This window comes from Arvicanthis niloticus, chromosome 1, assembly GCF_011762505.2.
Source record: "Arvicanthis niloticus isolate mArvNil1 chromosome 1, mArvNil1.pat.X, whole genome shotgun sequence".
Taxonomy (NCBI): Eukaryota; Metazoa; Chordata; class Mammalia; order Rodentia; family Muridae; genus Arvicanthis; species Arvicanthis niloticus.
Window position 1 is genome coordinate 115,657,629 of NC_047658.1, and position 26,240 is coordinate 115,683,868.

Sequence of the window (26,240 nt, forward strand, 5' to 3'; positions counted from 1 at the left end):
CTGAGTAGTCTGCATAAAACCTCAAGTTCCATCTCCAGAACCAGACAAGTGGAGCATTGTGCTTTATGCCTGTGATCCCAGTACTTGGGAAGAAAGTTCAGAAATTAAAGGTTTTCCTGGGCTATGTATCAAGCTGGAGGCCAGCCTGGGTTAAGGGGATAGGAGGCTGATAAGATGGCTACGCCATCTGGAAAGACATCTGCTGCCAAGCCTGACAACCTGACACAGGGCACATAACACAGAAGCACACACAATATGTAGACAATTTTTTTTTTTTTTGAGACAGGTTTTCTCTGTGTAGTTCTGGCTGTCCTGGAACTCACTCTGTAAACCAGGTTAGCCTTGAATTCAGAGATCCACCTGCCTCTGCCTCTGAAATGCTAGAATTAAGGATTTAAAGTGTGCACCACCATGCCTGGCTAATAGATTTTAAAAAAAGGGGTGGGGGTTGGGTCAGGAGAGATGGTTCAGTGGTTCTTTAAGAGCACGTACTGCTCTTGGTGGGTACCTAGGATAGGTTTCCAGCATCCACAGAGATCTGGTGCCTTCTGATCTCCAAAAGCACTATGGACATATATAGTGCTCATAAGAAAGCAAACAAAGCTGAGCAGTGGTGGCGCACGCCTTTAATCCCAGCATTTGGGAGGCAGAGGCAGGCAGATTTCTGAGTTTGAGGCCAGCCTGGTCTACAGAGTGAGCTCCAGGACAGCCAGGACTACACAGAGAAACCCTGTCTCGAAAAAACAAAACAAAACAAAAACAAAACAAAAACAAAACAAAAACAAAACAAAACAAAACAAAACAAAACAAAAAAAGAAACTGGCTGGGTGCAGTGGTTTGCTGAAAATAATTCCAGAATTTAGGATACTGAGGCAGGAGGACTGTCACAAGTTGGAAGTCATCATGGGCTACAGAGTGAGTTCCAGGCCAGCCTGGTCTACAGAGTGAGTTCTACTCTTAGCTACAGACAAGAATAAAGTTGAACAAGGTGGCCCAGGCCTTTAGTCCCAGGATGTAGGAGGCAGAGGCAGGTGCATCTCTGTGAGTTTGAAGTCAACCTGGTATACACAGTGAATTCTAGGCTAGCCAAGGCTACATAAAAAGATCCTGTCTCAACAAAACAAAACCTATGATAAATAAAGTGCTCTTTCTTTAAGCTGGTTTTCTACCTGCCATATATTTCTGTTTACTATTGGTCTCCCCCCAGAACAGTCACATCATGACATGGGTCTTGTCTGGCTCCCTCCTGGTTATGCTCTCAATGTCTAGAGCCCTGTGACATAAAGGAGTCACTCAGCATTGGGGCTGGAGCACTTTGATTTCAGCCAGTTCAGAATGAACCCAGTTGTGTGAAGCTCTTAAGTGTGAACTGGAAGCACTATCAATACGCAGCTATTCCTACCAACCATGCCATTCCAGTGGGGTGCTGTGAGCAAGTCTGTGGGTACTTTTGTCAAAGGTAAATTGCTCGTCCAGGAAAATGTGGGTGTTGTGGTGAACAGTAGCAAGAGAGTATGGAGGGGACAGGCCAGCGTCTGAGATGAGAGCCCCTTCACTATGCCCTGCCCTGTGTGAGGTGGTTAGACCAGTTAGCCACTGCTTTCGTACCTTGCAGAGGTTTGAACCAGAGGCAGAGATTGCTGAGGGAGTCCAGAGCTGGAAGGCGAGGCTACCCAGTCTCTAAGAGTTACTTTCTGAAGAAAAGGGGTTGGGGAATAGGATACTCTCCCCTAAAGCCCTGGGCTTGGCTGCCAGGCACTGCCACCTGGTCACCTTTCTACACCTAATGTGAGCCCCTCCAGCTGGCCAGGCAGAGTATGATCAAGTGCCAGGACCAGGAGACAAAACAGTCCACATGATGGAGATGGTCTGGGCTTGGGGTTCTGATCCTTTTACTAGCCCTGGCAGGCAAGTCACCATATCCCTCTCCCCTCTGTTTCCTAACCTATACAATGGGTACAATGTAGGATGATGACTCGTGACGAAACCAAGGTCGGAGTTCTGTGACCCAAGATCCTAGGAGTGTTCCTGGAGTCCCTCTCTAGTGTTTGTGGAATCTCAGCCCCACAGAGTGGTCATCCTGTCACCTGCTGTGACTGATGGGATTCCAAAGACTCGTGGTACTGATTCTGGGGTAGGGAGACCAGAGGTTTATTAGTCTTCTTTCTTTGGAGGCTGGCACATTGGTTCCCATGCAACCCGGCTTCGGTATTGTTGTTGTTGTTGTTGTTTTTTTTTTTTTTGGTTTTGTTTTTCGAGACAGGGTTTCTCTGTGTAGCCCTGGCTGTCCTGGAACTCACTCTGTAGACCAGGCTGGCCTCGAACTCAGAAATCTGCCTGCCTCTGCCTCCCAAGTGCTGGGATTACAGGCATGTGCCACCACCGCCCACTAAAGAAATATATTTTAGGGGCTGGAAGAGCCCTCAATGGTAAGAGCACTGACGAGCTCTTCCAGAATTCCAGTGTTCAATCTCTCTCCCACCCATATGTCAGCTCACAACTCTCTTCTTTAACTCCAGATCTGATGCCCTCTTCTGGTTTCCTCAGGTACTAAGCATGTATGTGGTACAGAAACATACATGGAAACAAAACACTTATACACATTAAAAAAAAAAAAAAGAGATTACTTATTTAGCAGTTAACATCTTTATCATTTAGGAGTGAGTGGCTGTTAGGAATTTAAAGGCCAGTGTAGTGACTTAATCTGCAATCTCAGCAGTGGAGGTAGGAGAGTTGATGGTGCAACTTTGAGGCTAGCCTGGGCTACCCATGGACTCCCCCACGCCCCCCCAGAACTCAGAACTGAGAAATGGCAAAGAAAGAGAGTAGCTTAGCCAAGGCAGGTAGGACTGATAGGGCACTAGAACTGTCAATCACATAGCTTAGGGGCCCCAGAGGCTCTAATGAGTCCTTCAGCCCCATTCTCTCCATTTTCCCCTGGGAGTCCACTTGCCAGCAGGGCAGCACATCCCAGGTCTGAAAGGACAGACACCCACACACTATTATTCAGCCCGGGTAGCATACACCATAATAAACAAAGAAAGTAACAATGTCCTTATTATTATGTGAGACCTCATACCCAAGCCCCAAAAGTTCTGTGTATATATATGTATACCATGCATGCAGGTGCTCATGAGGCCAGAAGGCTATCAGGTCCCCTCAGAGCTGGACTCACAGGTGACTGTGTGCCACCTGATGTGGGGACTGGGAATCAAACTCAGATCCTCTGGAAGAGTAGCAAGTGCTTTTAACCAGAGCCATCTCTGTAGCCCTGTTTTCCACTTTTAAAAATCACTTTTATTTATGTCTGTCTTGTGTATACACAGTGCCCAAAAGAATGTCAGATCCCCTGGAGCCCGAGTTACAGGCACAGTGTATCACTTGATGTCAGTGCTGATGCTAAAAGCAGCACTGAGTGTTTGGTTTTTTAAAGACTTACTTATTTTATGTACATGAATACACTGTAGCTGTCTTCAGACACCAGAAGAGGGCATCAGATCCAGTTACAGATGGTTGTGAGCCACCATGTGGTTGCTGGGAATTGAACTCAGGACCTCTGGAAGAGCAGTCAGTGCTCTTAACCGCTAAGCCATCTCTCCAGCCCCCAATTGATTTTTTTTTTTTTTTTTTTTTTTTTTAAAGACAGGGGTTTTCTGTGTAGTTCTGGTTATTCTAGAACTCACTCCTCACTCGTTAGACCAGGGTGGCGTTGGACTCAGAGATCCACTTGCCTCTACCTCCCAAGTGCTGGGATTAAAGGAGTGTGCCACTACTACCCAGCTGCGAACATTCTCAACCATAAGCCAAGACATCTCCTTAGCTTCCTCACCCCATCTTCTTTGTTTTGTGCTTAGGCTGGTCTCAGAACTCTCTGAGCTATTTGTCTGTCTGCCTCCTGAATACTGGAATTGAAGTGTGTGCCACACACAGTACCTGGGTCTGAGTACAGGCGCACGAGTGCCATTGTTCTGGTATGCCAGGCACACAGAGCTCAGAGGATGACTTCCACAAGTATCCTTCCTTCCACCATATGAGTTCTGGGAAGGGAAGAAACTCAGGTCATCAGATTTGTATGGCATGGGTCATCTTACCAGCCCTCTTGTATCAAATTAACCAACCAGGAAGGGGCTATGGGAACTCTCAATTTGAAGCTAGTTGGTTTAGTATAGGACAAAGACACTGAGCCCCTTACTCTGAAGGATGTTAATTCTGTTTGCTGTTGTAAATGAATTATTAGGCTGTGCATGGAGGAGAACACCTATAATTCCAGCTCTTGGGAGGATGATCATGAGTTTGAAACAGCCATAAAAAAAAAAAAAAAAAAAAGAAAAGAAAAAAAGCCAAAATTGAGTCATTAATTATATAAAGTTCACACAGAAAGAACACCTAGAGACCAACATGGCATTTGACAGACATTTATTGAGCACTTAGGTGCCAGGCCTTATGCAGGGCAGTCAATGCAATCTGGTCCCCCTTCCCCACAGAGTTCACAGTGTAGGACAAATCAGTCTCATATAACCACAAAGGGGCATTTGGATAATCACTTTACAACACAAGTTTTTATGAGTTTCCTCATTACTGTGTGAGAGATACAATGTCTTAAAAACAAGCTGGCCTAAATGTAAAGTCACACAATTTTAGGGACAGAAACCACCTGCAACTTCAACACAGTGCTTTCAGAGACAGTCTATACATCTACATTATTTTTAGGGAGCATACAAATTGTGCCAACCTGCAGAAACAGGTATAGACCCAGGTGTCCTGTGGCCCAATCAATGGCTGGGACATTCTGGACATGACAGACCTTGAATCTTTAACTCCCGAATCTACTTCATTCCTGTCTCCTCTTCTCCTGGACAAAGGTCCTTTTACATTCTAGGACTAGTCCTGAGAATATCAGATGGCTTAAAAGGGCCAATTCTCAGCAGTCCAGTATGAAATCTCTGGCCCAGGGAATTCTAGCTTAAGCAAGCACACAGCATACACTGATGCTTCATGATGGACATGAGGCTTCCTCTTTACCTTTCCCTAAGTCTCCATAATATGCCAGGAGCAGTCAGCAATGTGGGGTGGCCCCGCCTTCACTATACCTCCTGGGGATTCTGAACAGAACAATGACATCTAGGACTTGAGAGTAAGCAATCTGGGGCATTGGTTCTCACCCCAAGTGTAAAAGCCTACAGATTAGGTCTGTGCAGAGATAGCTCAGGATGCCTAAAATCTGCAGACCCCAGGCAGACTTGGGTTGAGGCTGGGGAATAGGGGTGAACTGTATAGTGGAGAGTACAGCCCTTTGAGAAAGCAGGGACGTACCACCTTCACATCACAGGGAAGGTATCTATGCAGGCTGGCCAGGATCAGGCTCCAGTAACTCTTGGCTCCTTGGGTGTGAGTGTCCCTAGCCCCATAGTAGCTTTGCTTGGACAGAGGCCTACCAGGTGCGTCAGTAGATCAAGTAAAGAAAATGGGTCTCTCAGGTGCCTAACACCAAGTTAAAACAGATTCTGAGGTCCAAGCAAGCTCTACTCTGGGGTCACTGCTGCTTTACCCTGACAGGGGTCTCTGGCTCCCACCCAGGACTACTTGTCAGTTTTCTGTCCCTCAAGCTGCTCTAAGAATCCTCCCTTTCCCCCAATGAGAGCCCACACAGAACTTTTAATAAAAAAAAAAATAATTTATTGTCGACAAAGGCAATATATACAACAGGATAATGGATGCAACGGCACGACAGGTAAAGGGGTAGTAACGGGAGCCCTCAGGCAGGGACAGGGTGGTAAGAGGTAATGGAGGCCTCCTGCTGTAGGAGCCAGAAGTGGGGGAGGAAAGGTGTCCCCCGAGGTAGTGGGACTCAGTTCAAACCCCATCATGACCACCTCTGCATAAGGCACTGTGCCAGGGGAGAATGGTGGGGAGCTGAGAGGAAGGAGGAGGTGTGGGATCATAGGGTAGGTCAGCAAAGGATTGGGGAAGGTGTTCTCCATAGGCCCAATGCCTTACCACCCAACAACCTAAGCCACCTCTGCCTACCTCAGGCTTGGCCAAGGGCAGGCATTTTCTAGTACCCCGATGTGACAGTGATGTCACCCCTCCCCCCTCCACACTGTCCTGGCACCTGTTTTTAAAAACTCTCCATCAGGTGGCCAAGCTGGGCAGATCTGAGATTTAAGCCAATGGGGGATAACTACCTCCTCCCACCCATCTTTCCTTCTTCCCACCCCTCCCTCTCTAGAAAACTGAAAACCTATACTCCACTTCCTGCCTCTGGATGTCCCTTAACAGTGGCACTGGATTCTGACAGAACCGTGGGCCAGTCTGGGTTGTCACCTGTTCCCACCCCCTTGGTGCCCTGGGGGTGCTTGGACCAGTCCTGTAAGAGGCTGACGGCTGGTGGTTCCTCCATCCGAACACGGATAACCTGGAGATCCAGTGTCCCACGGAGCCCCGGAGGGGAGGCTGGGAAGGGATGGGAGCAGAGAGCACAGTCAGACCTTCCAACAGTCCCCAAAACTGCAAATCATACCATTCTCTTTTCCATAGCTCAGTGTCTTGTCCTGGGAGCAGTCCAAGGCTCACTCTTAATCGACCAGGAATAATTGGCCTTACAGCCTTAGACACAGAGCAAGCATTAAATGCAGCTTCTGCCCTGTGTATTCAGCATATGGGTTCACAGGGCCCATGATGTCACTCTCCAACTTCTAACTTCAAGACTGCACATAGAAGTGATATGGTAGGTAACACCCAGAGAAGTCTAAGCATGGCTTTGGCTGCATAGCACAGGAGTGATAAGGCAGAGCATACATAGCACACAGACACCCTGAGCTAGTGCCCCAGCTTTGCTCTGCAGTTTTTATCCAGGCTCCACATCCTTTGAGCTGATAGGTCTCACAGTCAGGTATCTTAGCAATATGGTGAAGGTACTGAGAATGACAAAGCTAGGCTTCCAGATAGGGCAAGGTAGAAACACAAAAATGTTCTTGACTTGGGCCCATGCAAGTGATATATGGCAAGTCAATCCCAGCACTAGGGAGGCAGAGGCAGGCCATCCAGGAGTTAAAGGCTATGGTTCAGTGGGTACTGGTTGCTCTTCCAGAGGACTCCAATTCAATTTCCAGAACCAACCAGAAGCTCACACCTTTCTGTAACTCCAGTTCCAGAACTTCTGATACCCTTACACAGATATCCATGCAGCCAAAACACCATTAAACATAAAATAAAAATAATAAAGGGACCAGTCTGATCTTAGAAAGAAAAAAGAAAAAGAGATTTCAGGTTCAACCACTGCAAAGAGGGAGAAAAAGAAAAAGGAAAAAAAAAAAAAAAGCCAGGCAGTGCTGGCCGACGCCTTTAATCCCAGAATGAATGAGAGGCAGGTGATTTCTGTTATTTTTTCCAAGAAAAAATTTTCTCCTATACAATATAAGACAGGTATGATTTTGCTGGTTTTTGTTTTTTGCTGGGGTTTAAAATTATGCATGAGAATACAAGATGAGCACTGTGACCCACACCTTTGTCAGCACTTGGGAGGCAGAGGGGTTAGATTTCTGAGTTTGAGGTCAGCCTGTCTATGCTACACAGTGAGTTCTATGATAGCCAAGTCTATGTAGAGACCCTGTTCAAAAACAAAAGAACTGAGAATACAGCAAGTGCAGTGGTAGAGTACTTGCCTGGACAATTCTAAGTTCTGGGTTCACTCTACTTACTTTCTCTTTCTCTCTCTCTCTACTTACTCTCTCTCTCTCTCTCTCTTCAAACTAGGTGTGGACCACATATATCACATACATGCTCTTAACTCCAGCCCATAGGAAGGTGGAGAAAGAAAATTGTAACCCAAAGCTCAAGGCCTATATGGGCAACTGAGTAAGACCCTGTTTCACAATAAAGAGTAAAGACAGTGGGGCAGTATCTCAGAGGCACAACACTAAGGTCTGAGTTGATGCCGTAGCTGGGCTAAGCAGACATTTCTTCTCATCTCCTGAGGGAAAGTTAAGGCAACACTCCATCAGAGTAGTGGCAGTTGGTAGGAGTAAACTGAAGTTTGCTGATGGACTGACATGGGGTTGAGACAGAAAGGATAACTGTAGCAGTTACTAGAAAAGGGGAAGTATGGCAAGGCCTTGCGAGGTGGCCCTGCCTGCCTCTGCCTCTGCCTCCTGAGTGCTAGGGTTATTCGTTTTGAGACAGGAGTTCATTCAGTAGCCCAGGATGGCCCCCAAACTCAACACTATACTCTTGCCGCAGCCTCACTAGTGCTGAGATTACAGTCAGTTGTTGTCATACTCTGCTGACAACTTTTTTTTTGTTCTGTTTTTCAAGACAGGGTTTCTCTGTGTAGCCCTGTAGACCAGGCTGGCCTCAAACTCAGAAATCCACCTGCCTCTGCCTCCCAAGTGCTGGGATTAAAGGCGTGCGCCACCACTGCCCGGCTATGCTGACAACTTTTAATTCACCAAACCAAACAGAGGTAACATCTAGCTACTAGGAGAGAAGTTACTAACCAAAGGAAGAGAGGGCCAGGCTACGACCCCACAGATGGTATCTAGAGCTATGGACCCACATGTTGTCCCCTAAATACATAAAAACACTGTCTGTGCTAAATTTGGAAGTGTTATGACTGCTGGGCTCATCATAGGGCCACTAAGCTTACAGTCTGCAAGAGGAATGACAGACAACAACATGATGTGCCACTGTACGAATCAAGAATACATAAGCGATGTGAGAAAGGCCAGGTGTGATGCTATATCCATCTGTAATCCCGGCACTTGGGAAGAAAAGGGTATGAGGGTCTACAAGGGCATGTATAACCTGTTCCAGGCTATGACAGAAGGTAGGAATGGAGGGAGAGAATACAGAGGCCTAAATACTGGCTTTAACTTATGGCAGTCAATGGAAGTTGGCAGAGAAGAAACTTCAGTGTAGAATGTAGATAAAGTCAGCCCAGGACTCCAGAGACAGGGAGAAGACACTTGACAAGAGTAAAGGTTCCAGCCTGGGAATAAGTAGGACAATAGTCAGAGGGATGAAGGAGTCAAGAAAGAAGAAATAACAGCTTCATGCAGGCTGATAGAAGCTCTGGAAGAGGTGAGAGCCAAAGACAGGAGAAAATCAATTGCAGAGGGAGAGAGCCCCTGCTAGGGTCGGTCCAGCCTTTTATTGGAGGTACACTTGAGCCCAGACACTAAAACAGACAGGGACTTGTGTTAACAGTTTCTTCTGAGATTGAAACATTCTGTCTTTAAGCTCATTAAGTAGGAAGGTTAAACAAAATAGTTTCAGGAATTCCCCCATACTAGCTAAATTCACTAAGCCCCTCCCTACAAGAGTAAACAATAAAAGCTGTACCTCTGAGAGAAGTAAAGCTGAGCTTCAAAGACACTCAAGAGAAAAACTGCCTAAGACCACACCAACTACCTGGAAGAAGCAGAAACCAACTTGGAAGAGGTTGCATGGAAGAGGCTTAGCCTAACTGAGGTGCCTAGAAAGGACACTCTCCAACTACTTGTGGAGCTGCCTATAGGCCATGCAGTGTGCATCAAATTTCCACCGTTGAGTGGCACATCACCCATGGCTTTGGTAATGCAGCTATCTTTGAATAATTTCTGTTCCTGTAAGTAATCCCTCATTCATATTCCTGTAATTGACAATAAAACTCATTGGTTCACCACACTGGACTTTGGTGGCATGCATACTTTTGGTCTGTTGTAGGTTCCTTAATGGGGGCGGGGAGGATAGATTTGTGTGAATTGCATCTCCTGAAGAAAAGCATTGCCACACAACAGGGCTGTGCATCAGCTTGCAACTGGGTGTCTGCTAGAAGCATGACAAGTTACAGCTTGTTGGGTGAGCGATCCTGGCTAAGAAACTTTACAAGCCTGTGGTGGTTTAAATATGCTTGGCCCACTGGAAGTGGCACTAGTAGGAGGTATGGCCTTGTTGGATTAGTGTGATTACGTGTAAGCAGGCTATGAGATTTTATGCTCAAGCTTCACCGAGCATGGAAGAGACCTCCTCCTGGCTACCTGCATCCTTCTGGTCAAGATGTAGACGAGAACTCTCCTCCCCTTATATATTATGTCTAGAATCACCAGGGCACAGAATAATTGTTTAGCTTTTTGAGGAACCGCTAAACTGCCTTTCCATAGTGGCTATATCTTACATTCTAACAAGAAAAACATTGTTCTTTAAAAAAAAAAAAAAAAAGTAGAATTCCCCATCATGCCTGCCTGGACGCTGCCATGCTTTCTGTCTTGATGACAGAGTAAACCTCTGAACCTGTAAGCCAGCCCCACTAGATGTTGTCCTTTATTAAGAGTTGCAATGGTCATGGTGTCTCTTTATAGCAATTAAGACCTAAACTAAGACAATGCCCAAGGCCTAGCACCCCACAGCACTTTACTTTCTCAGTGTTGGAGATAAAATCTTTGCTAGACATAGCAGTTTATGCTTATAATCTCAGCTTCAAGGGCTGAGGCTGGAGAACTGAGAGATCAAGGTTAGCCTGGCCTACAGAACAGACTCTGTAAGAGCACTGGCTACTTTTGCAAAGGACTCAGGTTCAATTTCCTGCATCTACACGGTGGCTCACAACCATCTGCAATTCTGCAGGTGATTCAAAACACTCTTCTGGAGTCAGCAGGTACCAGGCACCAATGATGTACAGACTTACATTCAGAGAAAATAACCATACACATTGGGATTTTATACACATGTTAAACAAGTGTCCCATACTAGTAACTTCCTTTTCTGGCTTTTTATTTTAATGTATTTATTTTACTTTTTAAAACTTTTAGTTCTTTGTGAGTTTCCCGTGATGCACCCTAGTCCCTCTCATGTCCTAGACCCTGTGTATCTGTCCCTCTGCCTTGTAACCTCCTTCCTAAAATACACACACATCTCATCATGGAAGCTGTAGCGTGTCACAGTGTGCCCTGCAGTACAGCCGTGTCCACACACCTTCATCTGCAGATGCTCAGGGTTAGTTTTAGTCACTGTGGTTCTGTACAAGAGCTACGGATGAAGTGAGGTGGCATGGCATGGTGTGAGAATGTAGGAAAGAGGAAACTTTCAGAGTTGGTGTTCTTTTTTTGTTTTTTCAAGAGAGAGTTTGTGTGTATAGCCCTGCCTGTCCTGGAACTCACTCTACAAACAGGTTGGTCTTTAACTGACAAGAGATCCATCTTCCTGCCTCTGCCTCCCAAGTACTGAGATTAAAGTTGTGCAGCACCACACCCAGCTTGGTGTTCTCCTAATGAGAACCAGGCATCAAACTTAAGTCTGGTTTGTACAGCAAGTATTTTACCCTTGAGCCAACTCTCTAACCATGGCCTTTCTTTTGAGGTGTGGTCTAGCTACTTTGCCTAGGCTGGCATCAAGCATCTGAGCTCAAAGGCAGAGGCTGGGACTACAGGTGCACAACATTACAATGCCTGGTTTACAGCTTTTCCTTCTGTAGAACCAAACCATATGGCTTCCTATGCACTACTTTCATGATCAAGACATTACAAAAAGCTCAGAACTTAGTTAAGGATCCAGAAGCTGGAGACTCAAGCTACTGATTCCTTTAGGTGACAAGGGGACAGAGGCATCAATGGATGGAGATAAAAAAAAAAGCAGAGGAGAGCAAAGCCTGATGTGAGAGAGACCAGAACCCTAAAGACAGGGAACGAAAGCTGGGAGCCACTGAGCCGAGTTTAATCCCAGTGGAAGGAGGACAGACTCCTGAAGGCTGTCCTCTGGCCTCTACACTATGGCATGTGCTCTCCCATGAGGAAATAAAACAAAAACTGTTTAAAAGCTTGACAAATAAGGAAAGAAAGCTGGGAGATTTGATTACTAGTCTTTGGGACAAACTGGTACCTTCCACTCTTGGGCCCTAGAAGAGGTCTCTTCCTGAGTGGGCTGCTCCAACTCTCACTTCCCACCTGATCCTTTGCAACTGTGTGGTCACACTCATTCCTTCTGCAGAGGCTGGACTAAGCCCATTTCTTTTAATTCTCACTAAGGACAAAACCTACACAAGGAGCTTGGAAATGATACACCACTCAATGACAAGCAAGAGCAGAAAGCAATTTCTAGCTCAAGAGCTTTCTCTATGTCAGGTACTGTTGGTTGCAGGATATTTCATCACATTGTGAACCCTGAGACTGGATTATTTATTGGAAATAAATAATTGGAATAAATTATAAATAAATTATAAATAATAAATATTGGAAAAACTTGTTTCTAGTCATGGTGTGGTTCATCCCTAGCACACTCCTTTAATCCAAGAGCTTTCTGTTTGTTGTAAACAGGATTAAATAAAGTCAACCATAAGTCAAGAGGCAAGTCAAGCAACCTGTTGACAGGTAGTGAACATAAGAAAAAAAAATGAGAGTAAGAGGAAGTCAGGAGGATACAGAGAGACACACAGGAAGCAAAAGGGAGGGACATTCAGTTGGGGACAGGGGTTGAGATGACATGGAGAATTTTCTTTTTGGGATGCTGGCTATAAAGGAAGGACAGCTGAGTGCTTTCTCTGCCTCTCTGATTCAGCAGGCTTTCATCCCAGCAACTGGTTCCCAAGTCTGAATTGGCAAAATCGAATGATTGAGATTTTGTTATAAACAACATTTGGCAATCTAACACTAATAGAGAAATTATACCAGTTGCAGACAAACTAAGAAGACATCAGATTTTGGAAGTCCTCAAGGAGAGAGTTAAGGATGGGAAAAACCAGGCTGGTCAGTGGTTAAGAGCACTTAACCAGTAGTTAAGAGGCACTGCCCGGAGGTCATGAGTTCAAATCCCAGCAATCACATTGTGGCTTACAACCATCTGTAACGAGATCCGATGCCTTCATATTAGCCAGCCAGGGCCTGGAGCAGTGGGGTGGGAGCAAGAGGAAGAAGGGAAGGGGAAAAAAACAAAACAAAAAAAAACTCCCACTGGTCTGAATTTAATCAAGGGACAGAACAGTTTCAGTAGATAAAACAAAAAATTTAGGCGAGACCAGAAAACAAGTATTTTGGTAAACTGCTATATTTATAGCAGAGACCAGGGTAAACATACAAACAAATGGCATGAAATTAAAGGTTTAGTAGACATAGGAACAGATGTAATAATAATTTCACCAAAATATTGGTACCCAGATTGGCCTCTTCAAGAAGTAAATATTCAGCTTCTGGGGATTGGAACTTTATCTCGGGTAAAACAAAGTGTAAGATGAGTGTACAGGGTCAGAAGGACAAAGAGAAAAATTAAAGCCATCTGTGGCTAATGTGGAAATGAGTTTATGGGGACATGATTTGTTGCAGCAATGGAAAACACTGATTAAAATTCCTCCAATCTCGGAAACAAAACATAAAATAAAAAATGCTTCTGAGGAAAATATTTAAAGGTATTATCAAGAATAGTCATACTGTCTAGATTGTCCATAAGCAGAACACAACAGCTGCAGAGAGAGACTGGATAACAGAAACCTCCTCAGAATTAGGGTTGGAGCAGGGTTTTGCTTTTATCTTTCCAGGAGAATAAAGCATCCAACTAAGGAAGCCAGAGACCACTAGATGAGAGAAACATCTGGAGAGAGAGGACGGATCATCAAAAGAGTGTGCCCCAAGACAAAGAGTGAACTGGCGAAATGGTATCGCTCACCTCCAGCTCATCTCTGCTGCTCTCAACAGACCTAAGTGGCAGTTGGTCTGTCTGTCATGCCAGTTCAATTAAAACTTAAGGCTGGCTGTGGGGTTGGAGCATGGCTCTCTCCTTCTCTAAACCCACACATGCTTGTTAAAGACAGAACCACCTGGTATGAGTCAAACAAAAAATAAAGGCCACTGATCTTATAGCCTTCTGGTTTTTGACTCTAAAACTTTTCTGAAGGTATAAATATTATCTCAAAATCTAAAAGATCATGTATGTATAACCTCTGTTGTGATACTAGTTATACAGAATCCTAATTCTGCAAACAAGTTTGATTTGGCTTCCTGTACGTGTTTTCAGGTTGGAGTCTGAAACAGGCAACTAGAAACAAACTGTGTACTTGGAAGAGATTGTGACCCTCAAACCTTTCTGAGATCTGCTGAAAGAGAACTGCTTAAGTTTTCTACCATTCCTAACAGGAACCTTTGAGGTTTTCAAGAAGATGATGGGCCCTGTAAAGACAAATCCACCTGGATTGTAGTATCGATAGCCATAGGGAAAAACTGCCCCATGCCTCTTCTGCCTCCAGGAATCAACGATGTTTTACAATCAATGGACACCTTTGGGTTGGCTGCTGTGTTCTACCTAGCCAGGATTGCTATTAAGCTGACAAACATCACCCAAAGATCAGCTTTGGATTACAGACTGCTCAGGACATTCAAATTGCTGACTTCATAGGACACTAACATTAACATTTTTACAGAACTTTTGAATACAGAGTACTTAATCGTAAGACTCCCAAATATAATCAAACTGGACACTGTAGAATGCCTGGCAGAAACAGCTTCAGTACTGTAAACAGTTTTACTATCTAGAGTTAAATTCTTTCCTTTTTATTTAGACAAACAAGGAGAAATGTTGCAGAATATGCTCTGAACCCTGAGACTGTATTATTTACAGAAAAAAACCCAATTGTGATGTGGCTTAGCCTTAGCACTTACCTTTAATCCAAAAGCTTTTTGTTTATTGTAAACAAGATTAAATAAAATAAACCATAGGTCAAGAGATAGAGCAAGCAACCAGTTAACAGGGAGTGAATACAGAAAAAAAACCCCAAAAAAACAGAGTAAGCAGTCAGAAGGATGGACAGAGACACACAGGAAGTAGGAAAGACATTCCCTGGGGGGAGGGGCTGAAATAGCTTAGAGATAGAGAGCTTTCCTTTTAGGATGTACTTTCTCTCTGAGCTAGCAGGCTCTCACCCCAGCAACTGGCTCCCAAGTCTGAATTGGTAAAATCAAACAATTTGTTCAAAACAACATACTAGAGAGATGGCTCAGCAGTTAAGAGCAATGACTGCTCTTCCAGAGGTCCTGAGTATCCAGCAACCACACGGTGGCTCACAACCATCTGTAATGAGATCCAATGGCCTCTTCTGGTGTGTCTGAAGACAGTGACAACGTATTCACATATATAAAATATTTTTTTTTCGAGACAGGGTTTCTCTGTATAGCCCTGGCTGTTCTGGAACTCACTCTGTAGACCAGGCTGGCCTCCAACCCAAAAATCCACCTGCCTCTGCCTCCCAAGTGTTGGGATTAAAGGCATGCTTCACCACTGCCCGGCAAAATAAATAAATCTTAAAACAAACAAACAAAAACCCACCCAACATAATGTTCTAGGTGCTGAGGACATAAAAGTGAGCCACACCAAAGAACCTTTTGAGGCTCACATTTGCACGCGTAGGCACCTCACTTTCTCTCTGCATTCCCTGCTCAGTTCAGCTTGGAGAGACCGCGCCTGTAGCTTGATGATCAGCTTCCTGAGTAAGTACTTGGAAAGTGGAGACTGGAGGATCAGGAATGCAATGCCAGCCTTAGTTACATAGTTTAAGGCCAGCCTGGGCTATAGAAGACCCTGTTTCAAAAAAGGCAAAAGCCAGGCATCATACAGTGGCTTACAATTGTATTCTAAGCACTTGGGAAGCTGAGCAAAGAAAAATCACCCATCATGTGTTCTAAGCAAACTGGGCAAACAGAGTAAAAACCCTTTCCAACCCCTGTCCCCTGAAAGGCCTTGTGGACAAATCATCTTCAGTTAATTCTCTCTCTTACTTTGTAAACTCCTTTACCCCCATGTTGCAAGCAAGGTTCTTGGGAAGTTCTAGAAAGCTTCCCAGGCAGCTTCATATGCATATCCATTAGTTCAGCAAAGCTGTCAACAGTGAACATCTCATTTCTATATCTAGGATTTTTACTCTCTCCTCTTTGCAGGGGTAGAAAGTTTACTTACATGAAAGCTGTATACCCTGGGGCTGTCAAACCTCTCGGTTCCCAAATAAGAAACCACCAGCAGCTCTGCTCTGACAAGGTTCCATATATCATGACAGCACCAGGACATACTGCCACCTCCTTAGTCCCTTTCTCTCCCTTTGCCATCACCTGTGGTGCCCTGACCCTTCCAGTTTGCTTCAACTCACCACCCCAGACAGGTAGTTTGGGCACAGGACACCCCAAGACTCAAGATGAAGGAGTCCTTCATACAGGCAGATGAAGGCAGAAGATCCAGGTTGATCTAGAAGGCCCAGAAGTATGCAACTCCAAGGAAGATATGTCCACCCAGGAATTAGCACTGGAATGTGACAAGCTGAAGCTTGAGAGCATTAAAACTGACCCAAGTATCCAAGTAAGGCCTGTCGTAAGAATGAAGCCCACTCAGGCAAATAGAGGTACATGGTATACTTCCGATGAGGAAGACTGATATGACCAAAGTAGTCAAAGTGGGCACTACTGGGGACCTGCAAGGGAAACGACTCGTTTGCTTGCCTCCACACTAAAGGCCTACTTCCTCTTTACAAGCCCCATGCCAGAGGCCTGTAGCTGCCTAACAGCTGTTTTACTTGCCTCTGCTCCAAAACCATATTAATGACACATTTCTAACCTTGTGGGACAAGGGTCTAAGCACTCTCTGGCAACAACCAATCCTTCATTCACAAGTTCCTTATTGTGAGATTTTGTAATCTGAATTCAATGAGAGGACACAGGGAGGAACCAGGCTCAGTCTCTGCTCCCTGGAGGGCATGGCAGTCTTGATTCACTGTGATAACAGGAGTATAGGTTAGCAGAAAGACCCTGGAGCTTTAGAGATGGCTTTGTGTTTAAAAATATACATGAATTTGATTCTCAGTATGCACACTGGGGGCTCACAATCATCTGTAATTCCATCTCCAGGCCTCCTATACCTCCAGCCTGCAGTACCTCATGTACTTATCTACATACAATCTCATACACTTAATTTAAAATATAATAACATTTTTTCTTTTGAGATAGAGTTTCTTTGTATAGCCTTGGCTGTTCTAGAACTAGCTCTTTAGACCAGGCTGGCCTTGAACTCATGGAGATCCACCTGCTTCTGCCTCTGGAGTGCTGGGATTAAAGGCATACACCACCACCACCTGGCTATAAAATAAATCGTTTAAAAAACTTATAAAATAAAACTAAATTAATTGAAGAGCTGGACATGGTAGCAAATGCCTTTAATCCCAGCACTCCGGAGGCAGAGGCAGGGAGGTCTCAAGTGGACTGAAGAAGCCAGCCTGGTCTACATCATGAGTTCTAGGACAGTCAAATCTACATAGTGAGATCCTGTCTCAAAACACCAAAAAAATTTAATAAAAAATGTGTTTGTTTGTGTTAATTTATTTGGGGGAGGGGAAGCCCGTGGGCCATGGCACACACATAGAAGTGAATGCTTCTTTATGACAGGGCACCACAGGCATGGCAAAGGGAGAGAATAGGACTGAGAAGTAGCAGTGTGTCCTCCAAAAGAAGACAACATCTGGCGGCCTGTTTTCTCCTTCTACCATGTGGGTTCTGGGGACTGAAGCCAAGTCATCAGCCTTGGCAGCAGCACCTTCACCTGATGAGCCATCTATCTTCCTGGTCCCCATGTGCAGCTCATGTAAAGAGCTTTCTTAGGTTTTGTTTTTTTTTTTTGAAATTAGTTTTTTTTTTTTTTTTTTTTTTTTTTTTTTTTGGTTTTTTGAGACAGGGTTTCTCTGTGTAGCCCTAGCTGTCCTGGAACTCACTCTGTAGACCAGGCTGGCCTTGAACTCAGAAATCCACCTGCCTCTGCCTCCCAAGTGCTGGGATTAAAGGTGTGCGCCACCACCGCCCGGTAGGTTTTGGTTTTTTAAGATAGGTTCTCACTCTGTAACCTAGGCTACTTCCAACCTGTGGCAAACCTGTCTCAGACTTTCAAGTGTTGGATTATGCTTGGTTTATAAGGATCAAGTGAATTATATTCAATAGTTTCTCAGTCAGTAGGCAGGTTTTAAACACAAACACCAGCTTTCATTGAAGTTCACTTGTACTATGGAGTATCCTTTTGATGTTCATCACTCGCCCATGGCCCCACACCTGTTAAAATGATTGACTACCTACCTCACTTGGGCTCCTGTATCCCCAGGGTAAGTTCTTCTAGGGCTCCAGCTGGAACCAGTCTCATGGACTAAGCTGAGCACCAAGCTTTGGGAGGCCTAGCCTAGCAAAACTTAATGACCACCACCAGAGATGCTCAGCTTACAGGCCAGCTTCCTCAGCATTCAAACCCCTGTCCTTGGCCTTCTTTTGGAGGCTTAAACACCCAGCATCTCTATGCTGGGCTCTGGCTGTGATCCCAGGACTCAGCTTTTTTCACCAGCCCCTCCCAGGAGGGCTCACCTGAAGAGGGACTCTGTGGCTGGGGCAGGCCCTCGGCAGCTCTGCTGTCTTTAGAAGAGTCCTTACTGTCGGCGGTCCTGAGCTGCGTGTGGGAGAAGAGCTGGAGGACGAAGCCAGGAGGGAAGCTGCCATCAGTGAAGTGTCGGACTTCAGTTGGTGCTGCGAACGTCTCTGTGGGTGACTCAGGAGATGGGGGGTCTGGAAGAGGCCATGTACAAGTGTGAGTAGTGGAGGATAGACCCAAAGGCTCGGACCCTAAGCGTCAGCTAAGCTCATGCAGATGCTCTCTGACATCCACTTCCTCATGGACTCCATGCTCCAGTGTTACAGCCGGGCTTAGCACCCCTGAGTCCCCTCACCTGGGTCAGGGTCCAAGATTTTGGTCATATGTCTGCTTCTCTTCTTTCTAGCAGGCTCATCCTCAGGGGACTCTTTCCATCTCTGACCACGGGGCTTTTTATTCCCTTGCTCTATGACAGGGGCAACTGTAAAAGGAAAAAACTTTAGCACTTTAAGGCCACTGTACCCAAGCACTTTAACCTCAGGTTCCTGAGAACACCCTCCCACCCCAGCCCCTTAGCACAGGGTGTCCCACTAAGCCGAAGCTCCCCTGTTGACTGACCAGGCAGCTCAAGGGGGCGGAGTCCTCTGGGCCGGAGCCTCTTAGGGAGAGATGGGTTGTCTTCGGAGTCCAAGAGGACCACGATCTCTGCTGGCATCCTGGCAGGATCCGGGTTGGAGATGGGGTCTGGCTGGCCATCCTGGCCTGACTCTGAGGGGGCAAAAGCCCACTGAGCTCGAGGGCCCCCACAGGCCCCACTTCTCCCTCAGCCCTCACCCTTACTACCTAGGCTGGGCAGGGATGGCTGGTCAGCTTGGATGTCTTGCAGAAGGGCAACCCCTTCACTCCAGGCTTCTAAGATGTTGCTCTTCTCAGAGGGGCTCAGGTCCAGGGTATGAGGATGCTGCTCCAGGATGTGTGCACGAGCAGTGTCTGCTGATGGGAACCGGATCTCAGCCCCACACACCATGCATAGCGCCCGTCCACTGCCTCCTGGGCTGTTTCCCACCAGGAACTCCTGCTCCCATGACACTTGCTGCTTGAGCTCCTCACAGCCTTCCACACCTGCTTCCAGCAAGTTAGGCCGAGGTGGCGGCGTCTTTTCCTGTTGGGTGACTGCAGAAAGGAGAATGTGCTGGGAAGATGCCAGGGCTGGTGATGCTGTGTGGGATGGTGGGTCCTGTGCAGTGTTCCAGCTCCCCATCAGACCCTCACAAACCAGCATGAGGCACACAGCTAGGGTGCCTGAAATTGTACTCTCACCCCTTTACCTCTTATCTAGTCATGAGTCCCACATTTCCAGAGCTGAAAGAAAGGCATCATAGGCCTGCCTTGACCTCTTTGATCATCTGGCAGATATCATTTCTGTGAGGCTTCTAGGTTTCCTTGCCATATCTGGTTTCCTCTATCCATATCTGATTTGTAGACCACAATGCATACTTCAGTCTCAAGTAGTCTAGCCTCAAATTTACTGTGTAGTGAAGGTCAATTTTTAATTCCTAAGCCTCTTGCTTCCACCATGCCTGGTATTTGAAGTGATAGGAATCAAACTCAAGGCTTTATGTATGTTAGACACGCACTTTACCAACTGAGACAACTTTAACTGTCCCCCCTTAAAGTATTAACTAGTCTATGTATAATGTAGGGAGGAGGGGGTGAGCTGGGGTGGGGGTGGGGACATGACACATGTGCCAAGGAGTGCATGTGGAAGACAGAGGACAATGCTGTAGAATGACGTTCTAGTCATCCATGCACCCTTACAGGTGCTCAGAGGATCAAACTTAAGGTCATGCTTAGGTACCTAGGATGGCCTTGTCCTGCCTCAGGTTTTACCACCAGACTCTGCTTTTTAGTTATTCTAGTTTATTTATTTATTTTTTTAAACTGCTTTTCTGTTGTTGTAAAAAAACATCAAAATTAAAGCAACTTTCGGGGTAAAGGGGCTACAGGTTACGATTGAAGAAAGCCAAAGAAAGGAGCTTGAAAGCATGCTTCCTCAGCTGCAAGGTGACAGCCCATGCCTTTAATCCAAGAACTTGGGAGGCAGAGACAGGTGGATCTCTTGTGTTAGGGGCCAACCTGGTCTACAGAGCAAGTTCTAGGACAGCCAGAACTATATAGAAAAGCTCTGTCTCAAAAAACCAAACCAAACCAAACCAAACCAAACCAAACCAAACCATGTTCCCTTTCCAGCTTGGTCTCAAACCAGACCTGTCAGTCTAAAAATGCAGAAAGACAGCAACACAGACAACACAGAGGGCTGATTTGCCCTGCATAAGGGCAGCTCAACAAGCTTGCTGAAAAAAAGACAGATCATCAGTTCACTAGACTGGAAAACCTCAATGTGAATGAACATTTGCTGAAGGACAGCTCTCAGGGCACAGTCAGGAAAGGTTATCAATCAAAAGATCCCCATAAGAACATTCAGACTGTTACGTTTGTGTGACTGATAATTGTTTCTGTTGTTAAAGTTAAACTGTGTGCAATTTTCAGCTTAACCCGAAAGAGGGAAGTTACAAAGAAATTTTAATCCAGCTGCTTGGATTTGGCTGGAAAGACACACCTTAATCCCTCAGGCTAGAATACAGACACACCCTTAAATACAAACCTTTAATCCCAAACAGTGCAGGAAACTGCCATTTTTGAAAGTGCCCTCTAATTGAGGGGCATACAAAGTGATGATCAGAGAAAGATGTGATAAAGTGAGTCAGAGATAGGATATGCTCAACTCTAATGAGAACGGATAGGAAGGAGAGGATGTAAGAGAACAGCACAGAGAATGAGAAAACAGTTTTACTAAGACTATTTTATAGAAACAAGTTACAGGTAAAGACAGAATGAGACAGAATGAAAAGGAGCCAGAAGATTAGAACAGATTACCAGTGTTAGTTTGAGGCTAAGCAGAGCAATTCAGTCAGAAGCTGAGAGAAGCCACTTTGAGTCAGTCAGCTTGAAGAGTAGTTCAGGCTAGAACAGCTGAGTTCAGCCAGGCAGCCAGAGTTCAGAAAGAGCTGGAAAGGGTGAGTTTATTCATCAGTAAGCCTCCAAGACGGCAATTACATCTGGTGAGTATGCCTCAGAGGCTGAGGCATTCTAGGCCTAGATGAGATTGTATGGAGTCTAGAAGCTTCCAAGCCTAAGCCTACGGATAAACAGAACAGAGAAAGAAACAGCTTTGGGCTCAGCCCAAGCCATGTGTTTCTGTGTTTGCACAGCTTGGGTACAGCTCCCATCTCATCCCTTCATCTGAGAAAATAAGTTACTTTTACATTTCCCCAAGTTGCTTTTGGTTATGGTCATCACAGCAATAGTAACTCTAACTAAGAAAGAGAAGAAAGGGTTTACTTAAAGGTTATAATTCATCATCTAGGGACAAGAAGGCAGAGATTGAAGCAGAAACCAGAGAAAGAAAAGGGGCTTACTGGTTTCCTCCCAAGCTCCTTCCAGCTACCTTTCTTTACACAGCTCAGGCCCAATTAGCAATCAAGAAAATGCTCTACAGGTAGACACACAGGGTCATCTGATTAAGGCAACTCTTTAATTGAGGTTCCATCTTCTCAGATGGCAACCAAAATTAACCACAATAGTATATAGTCTTTTGGGAGTGAAAATACTAAATTTGATCAATGTGATGGTTTATATATGCTTGGCCCAGGAAGTGGCACTATTAGGAGGTGTGGCCTTATTGGAGTAAGTGTGTCACTGTGGGCGTGAGCTTTAAAACCGTTGTTCTAGCTGCCAGGAAGCTAGTCTTCTCCTAGCAACCTTCAGATGAAGATATAGAACTCTTGGCTCTGCCTGCACCATGCCTGCCTGGATGCCGCCATGCTCTTACCTTGATAATAATGGACTGAACCTCTGATCCCTCAAGCTAGTCACAATTAAATGTCTTGGTCATGGTGTCTGTTCACAGCAGTAAAACCCTAACTAAGACAATCATTTTATTGTTACCAAAAGAACTGGCATGTAGGAAATAGCTGCCTGTTTCTCTACAGGTTAAGGTCTCTCCCAAAGGTCAACCTGTCTCTCACAATCAGCCTTCCTTTTCAGGGTGCTCCAGAAGTATGTGCAATGATGGCCATGCCCCTTTGGCTTGTGTTCCCAGTTCTCTGCAGATGAGAAAAGCTCCCTCAGAGCAGAAACTCTCAATTCAGAGGCAGCCTGGTTCTCTTCTGTCAGGGCTGTGATCCCTAAGTACTCTAACTCCCCCTCTACCAACTGGGACCTAGGAATAGGGAGCTTCTGGAACATTCTAGGTCCTAGAACCTTTCTTCCATGTGACAGGACTCCTTGTTCCCCTAATTCTCCCAAAGTAGGGCTCACGAAGGTCAACTGGCTCTGCCAGCACTTCTTCCACGAAGTCACCTTTTCAATCCTGACTTCTACTCAAAAGCATTCAGGGAACTATGTGTCCTTGGCTCGCTTTCTGTTCCTCTTCTTGTCACCTACCTGGGTTCTTTTCCTTCCCCTCCAGAAAAAAAATCACACCTAAGACTATTTTCTCAACTCCCCACAGAAGCTGCAACCCTAAGCTGCCCATCTCATTCCCTTCTATGGCATGTTTCCTCTACAGCACAGTACAGGCCCTCAACACATGTCTGTCTGTGTCTAAATCTCAAGCACCAACAGCACTAGACATCAATGACAAGGGACTGACCTCAGCTTTTTGATCCCTTTGCATCCTCCTTTGCGTAATTCTCACCTGTTGCCTTCTGACAACTCATGTATTTTATTTCAGTAGCAGTGGGATTGACTGAAGGGCCATACACTTGTACTTGGTAGCTAGTTGAATATTCTGCCAATGAACTCTATTTTTGGCTATCTTTTTTACTTTTTGAGACAAGATCTACTAACCAGGCTGGCTGAGAGTTTGTGATCCTCCTGCATCAGCCTCCTGAGTAACTCAAATTACAAGTCTGCTCATCAGGCCTGGCAACTCATATTTATACCCCAGCAAGGCACTCAAGAGAATTCTAGATGTAGATATCCAACTACTTAGCTAATCACTCTCCTAGAGCCTATAAGAGACACTGAATTTAACAATAGTCAAAGCCTATTCTCAATCTTCTAAGTCTACACCATAGCACAGTCTCAGTAAACTGGCAGATAATCCTTCCACTTTCAAGTAACAAGACTGTGGCAGTTTGAATGAGAATGGCCTCCAAAAGACTCATATTCATGAATGCTTGGTGCATCGTTAGTGGAACTATCTGAGGAGAATTAGAAGGTGTGGTTTGTTAGAGGTGGTGGATCTCTAGGGGTAGGTAGGCTTTGAGGTTTTAAATGCCTAATGCCATTCTCAGTTAGCACACACACTCTTTCTCTCTGCCTTCCCGTTAGCTCCTGTTCTCTCTTTGCCTTGTGCTTATGGATCACGTTAAGCTCTCAGCTACTGCCCCAGAACCAAGCCTGCCTGCTGCCATGCTTTTAGCCATGATGGTCATGGACTCTAACCTTAAACTCCCAACTTAAAAAAAAAAAACAAAAACAAAACAAGAAAAAACTATAGTTTTGGTGTTTGGAGACTGGGTTTTCCTACGTAACCCCAGCTGTTCCTGGGCCTAAGTGCTAAGATTTAAAGGTGGATACCAGGAAGTCCCACAAACACCCTTTGTTTATACTTTGCATTGGTCATAGTGTTTGTCACAATAGAAAAGTAACTAAGACAAAAACAAACAAACAAAAAAACCCACCTTTTTTTTTCTTTTAAAAACACTGTTTCAATATAGCTCTGGCTGGCCTGCAACTATATAGACTAGGATGACCTGAAACTCCAGTCTGCCTGCCTCTGCCTCTGCCTCCTGAGTGGTAAGACAGAAGAGATGTGCACCACTGTGCTGAGCCCAAAGAGCAATCCTTTGAATTCATCCACTTTCTCATATTCCAGATCTTTCTAGAACCTTGTGCCTAGGTCAAGAGGCCTCTAGAATCTTTCCACTTGGTCTTCTAAGTTCTCTTCCATTCTTACTAGAGACACTTTTCCTAACAACTTAAGAGAAACAAATTCTAACTAACTAGACCCTCATTTCTCTTTATCCCGCTTTTGTAGTCTCTAAAAGAACTGACTACTGGGCTAGGGAAAAGGCTGGGCTAGTACAAACTCTTACTGCCAAATCTGATGAGCCAAATTCAATTCCACACCATGCAAGAACTGACTCCCAGTTGTCCTGACCCCTTCATACTTGCCATGAATGACAGGCACGTACACTCGAGCACGCACATACACATATACACATACACACACACACACACAAACACACACAGGCACATGCACACAGAATAAGAATGAACTCACTGCCACCTCACATTCTATAGTTCCGCATTTACCTGTCAGTGGCCACTGGGATGCACATTCAAGCAAGGTTTCACTTACTCTGCTTCCCACAGTTAACATTCCCACCTCTGCCTGAAAAATGCTTGGCATATAGCTGCCCAATGAAGAATGAACCTCGGTGGAGATCTATTTCCTTCTAACAGTAAGCACTCTATAAACCAGCACAAGTAAAAAATAACCTGTGCGATGCACCCAACATTGAGAGGAATGTGGCCTTTTTTTTTTTTTTTTCTCCCCATTTTCTAACCTTCCCTCCCATTTCCAAAAAAGAGGTAAGCTAAAGAAACACAATGACCAACTTAGTTCTCAATCTCTTTTGGGCACTGTCATGCTTAAGGGAAACAAGTATTCCACCTTAAAGAATTATTTGCATTTTTCATGACTAATCGTCTTCCACAAAGGTAGCTCTTTGTTTTCTCCTTTGGACCAGAGAGGGTGGGGAAGGAGGAAGGCAGGGGAGAGCAATGTATTTCCAGATCGGCCCTTAAACACCTCCTTTGGTGACTAATCTCCATGTTGTTACCCTTCCCAAGCAAGTCCCGCTTTTCTCAAACTGGGTGCTACTAGCAATTCCATTCAAATGCAGGGTTCTAGAATTGACACCTGTGGCTCCAGAGACAGAAGGCCTAGAGGACTGAGGAAGGGAGGAGGATTCTACTTACTGGGCTCTTATTTCCCCTCTCTGGAGGTCGCCAGCCGCGCCAGCCTTCACCTCCGTTATCACTACGGGCGACTAGCCTGGGGCCTAGAGGCCTGGTCGCCCCTCGGCCTAGGAAACAGACCGGAACCGGGAGACAACAGCCGCGCACAAACCACTATACTGGGAATCCGGCCTCTACTCTGGGCCCGAGGGGGCGCAGGGAACCGGAAGACCTGAAGCGCTCATTCGGTGTGGATGGAAGTCTCTAGACCCTGAGCGGGGGAGGGGCGGCGGAGGAAGGGGGGCTACGAGAGGCCTGGGATTCCAACCCGGTGGGGGAGGAGCTAGTGCGCCCGAGCCGCGGAACGGACCGGGAAGGGCCCTCTGGGGGTGCAGATGGAAGCAGGGAAGCGCCTGGGGACAGAGGACTGGGAACTGGAGATCTAGATCCCGACCACCAAGCGGAAGTGAGGTTCCCCCCCTCACCTCGGAGCATCGGCTCGGGCCGCGGGATCACGGCCACCACCACGGCCTCCTCGTCGTCCTCCCCTTCCTCACACTTGAGCGTCACCTCGAAGCAATCCAGCGCCGCGGCGCCCTCGGCTCTCAGGGCCATGGCGAAACGAAGAAGGGCGACCCGATAGCCGAGGACGGACGCACAGACCTCGGCGCGCCGCCTGTAGCGGCCGCCTCCTGCTCCGGACCACGCCGGGCCCGCGGCCCGCCTAGCTCACCCGCCGCTCGCCCGGCCGCCCCGCCAGCCTCGGGCTTCAACGCGTCACGACCCCGGGCGGGGAGGGTTCGATCCGGGGCCCCCAACCCCGCCGCTCCCTTTTATGGAGGCTCATTGTCAGCGTCCGTCCGGCA

General features: G+C 46.0%; 1 protein-coding gene across 3 annotated transcripts; it reads right to left on the reverse strand.

Moving 5' to 3' along the window:
* Window positions 1-5,653: 5,653 nt before the first annotated feature.
* Window positions 5,654-26,240, reverse strand: Spindoc (spindlin interactor and repressor of chromatin binding). Of its 3 annotated transcripts, none has more exons than XR_013105202.1 (7): window positions 25,860-26,233; window positions 19,186-19,515; window positions 18,961-19,110; window positions 18,698-18,823; window positions 18,339-18,536; window positions 15,350-15,534; window positions 6,314-6,453 (listed from the first exon to the last, which is right to left on the reverse strand). XR_013105202.1 is itself a non-coding variant. In XM_034520158.2 (6 exons), the coding sequence occupies exons 1-6, from the start codon at window positions 25,987-25,989 to the stop codon at window positions 6,242-6,244; spliced, it is 1,146 nt and encodes a 381-aa protein (XP_034376049.1). In that variant the 5' UTR covers window positions 25,990-26,240; the 3' UTR covers window positions 5,654-6,241. The 3 variants fall into 3 exon arrangements, 1 of the variants encoding a protein (XP_034376049.1); XR_013105199.1 differs by having other exon boundaries at window positions 15,283-15,534; XM_034520158.2 differs by lacking the exon at window positions 15,350-15,534 and having other exon boundaries at window positions 5,654-6,453; window positions 25,860-26,240.

Bases quoted from the DNA above. Each gene is read 5' to 3' on its own strand.
- Spindoc (XM_034520158.2), bottom strand. From the start codon at position 25,989: ATGGCCCTGAGAGCCGAGGGCGCCGCGGCGCTGGATTGCTTCGAGGTG. The intron at 19,111-19,185 runs GTAGTAAGGGTG...TTGCCCCCTCAG, and splicing joins GCCATCCCTGCCCAGCCTAG to AGTCAGGCCAGGATGGCCAG. The intron at 6,454-18,338 runs GTGAGCCCTCCT...ATCCCTTCCCAG, and splicing joins GCCACAGAGTCCCTCTTCAG to CCTCCCCTCCGGGGCTCCGT.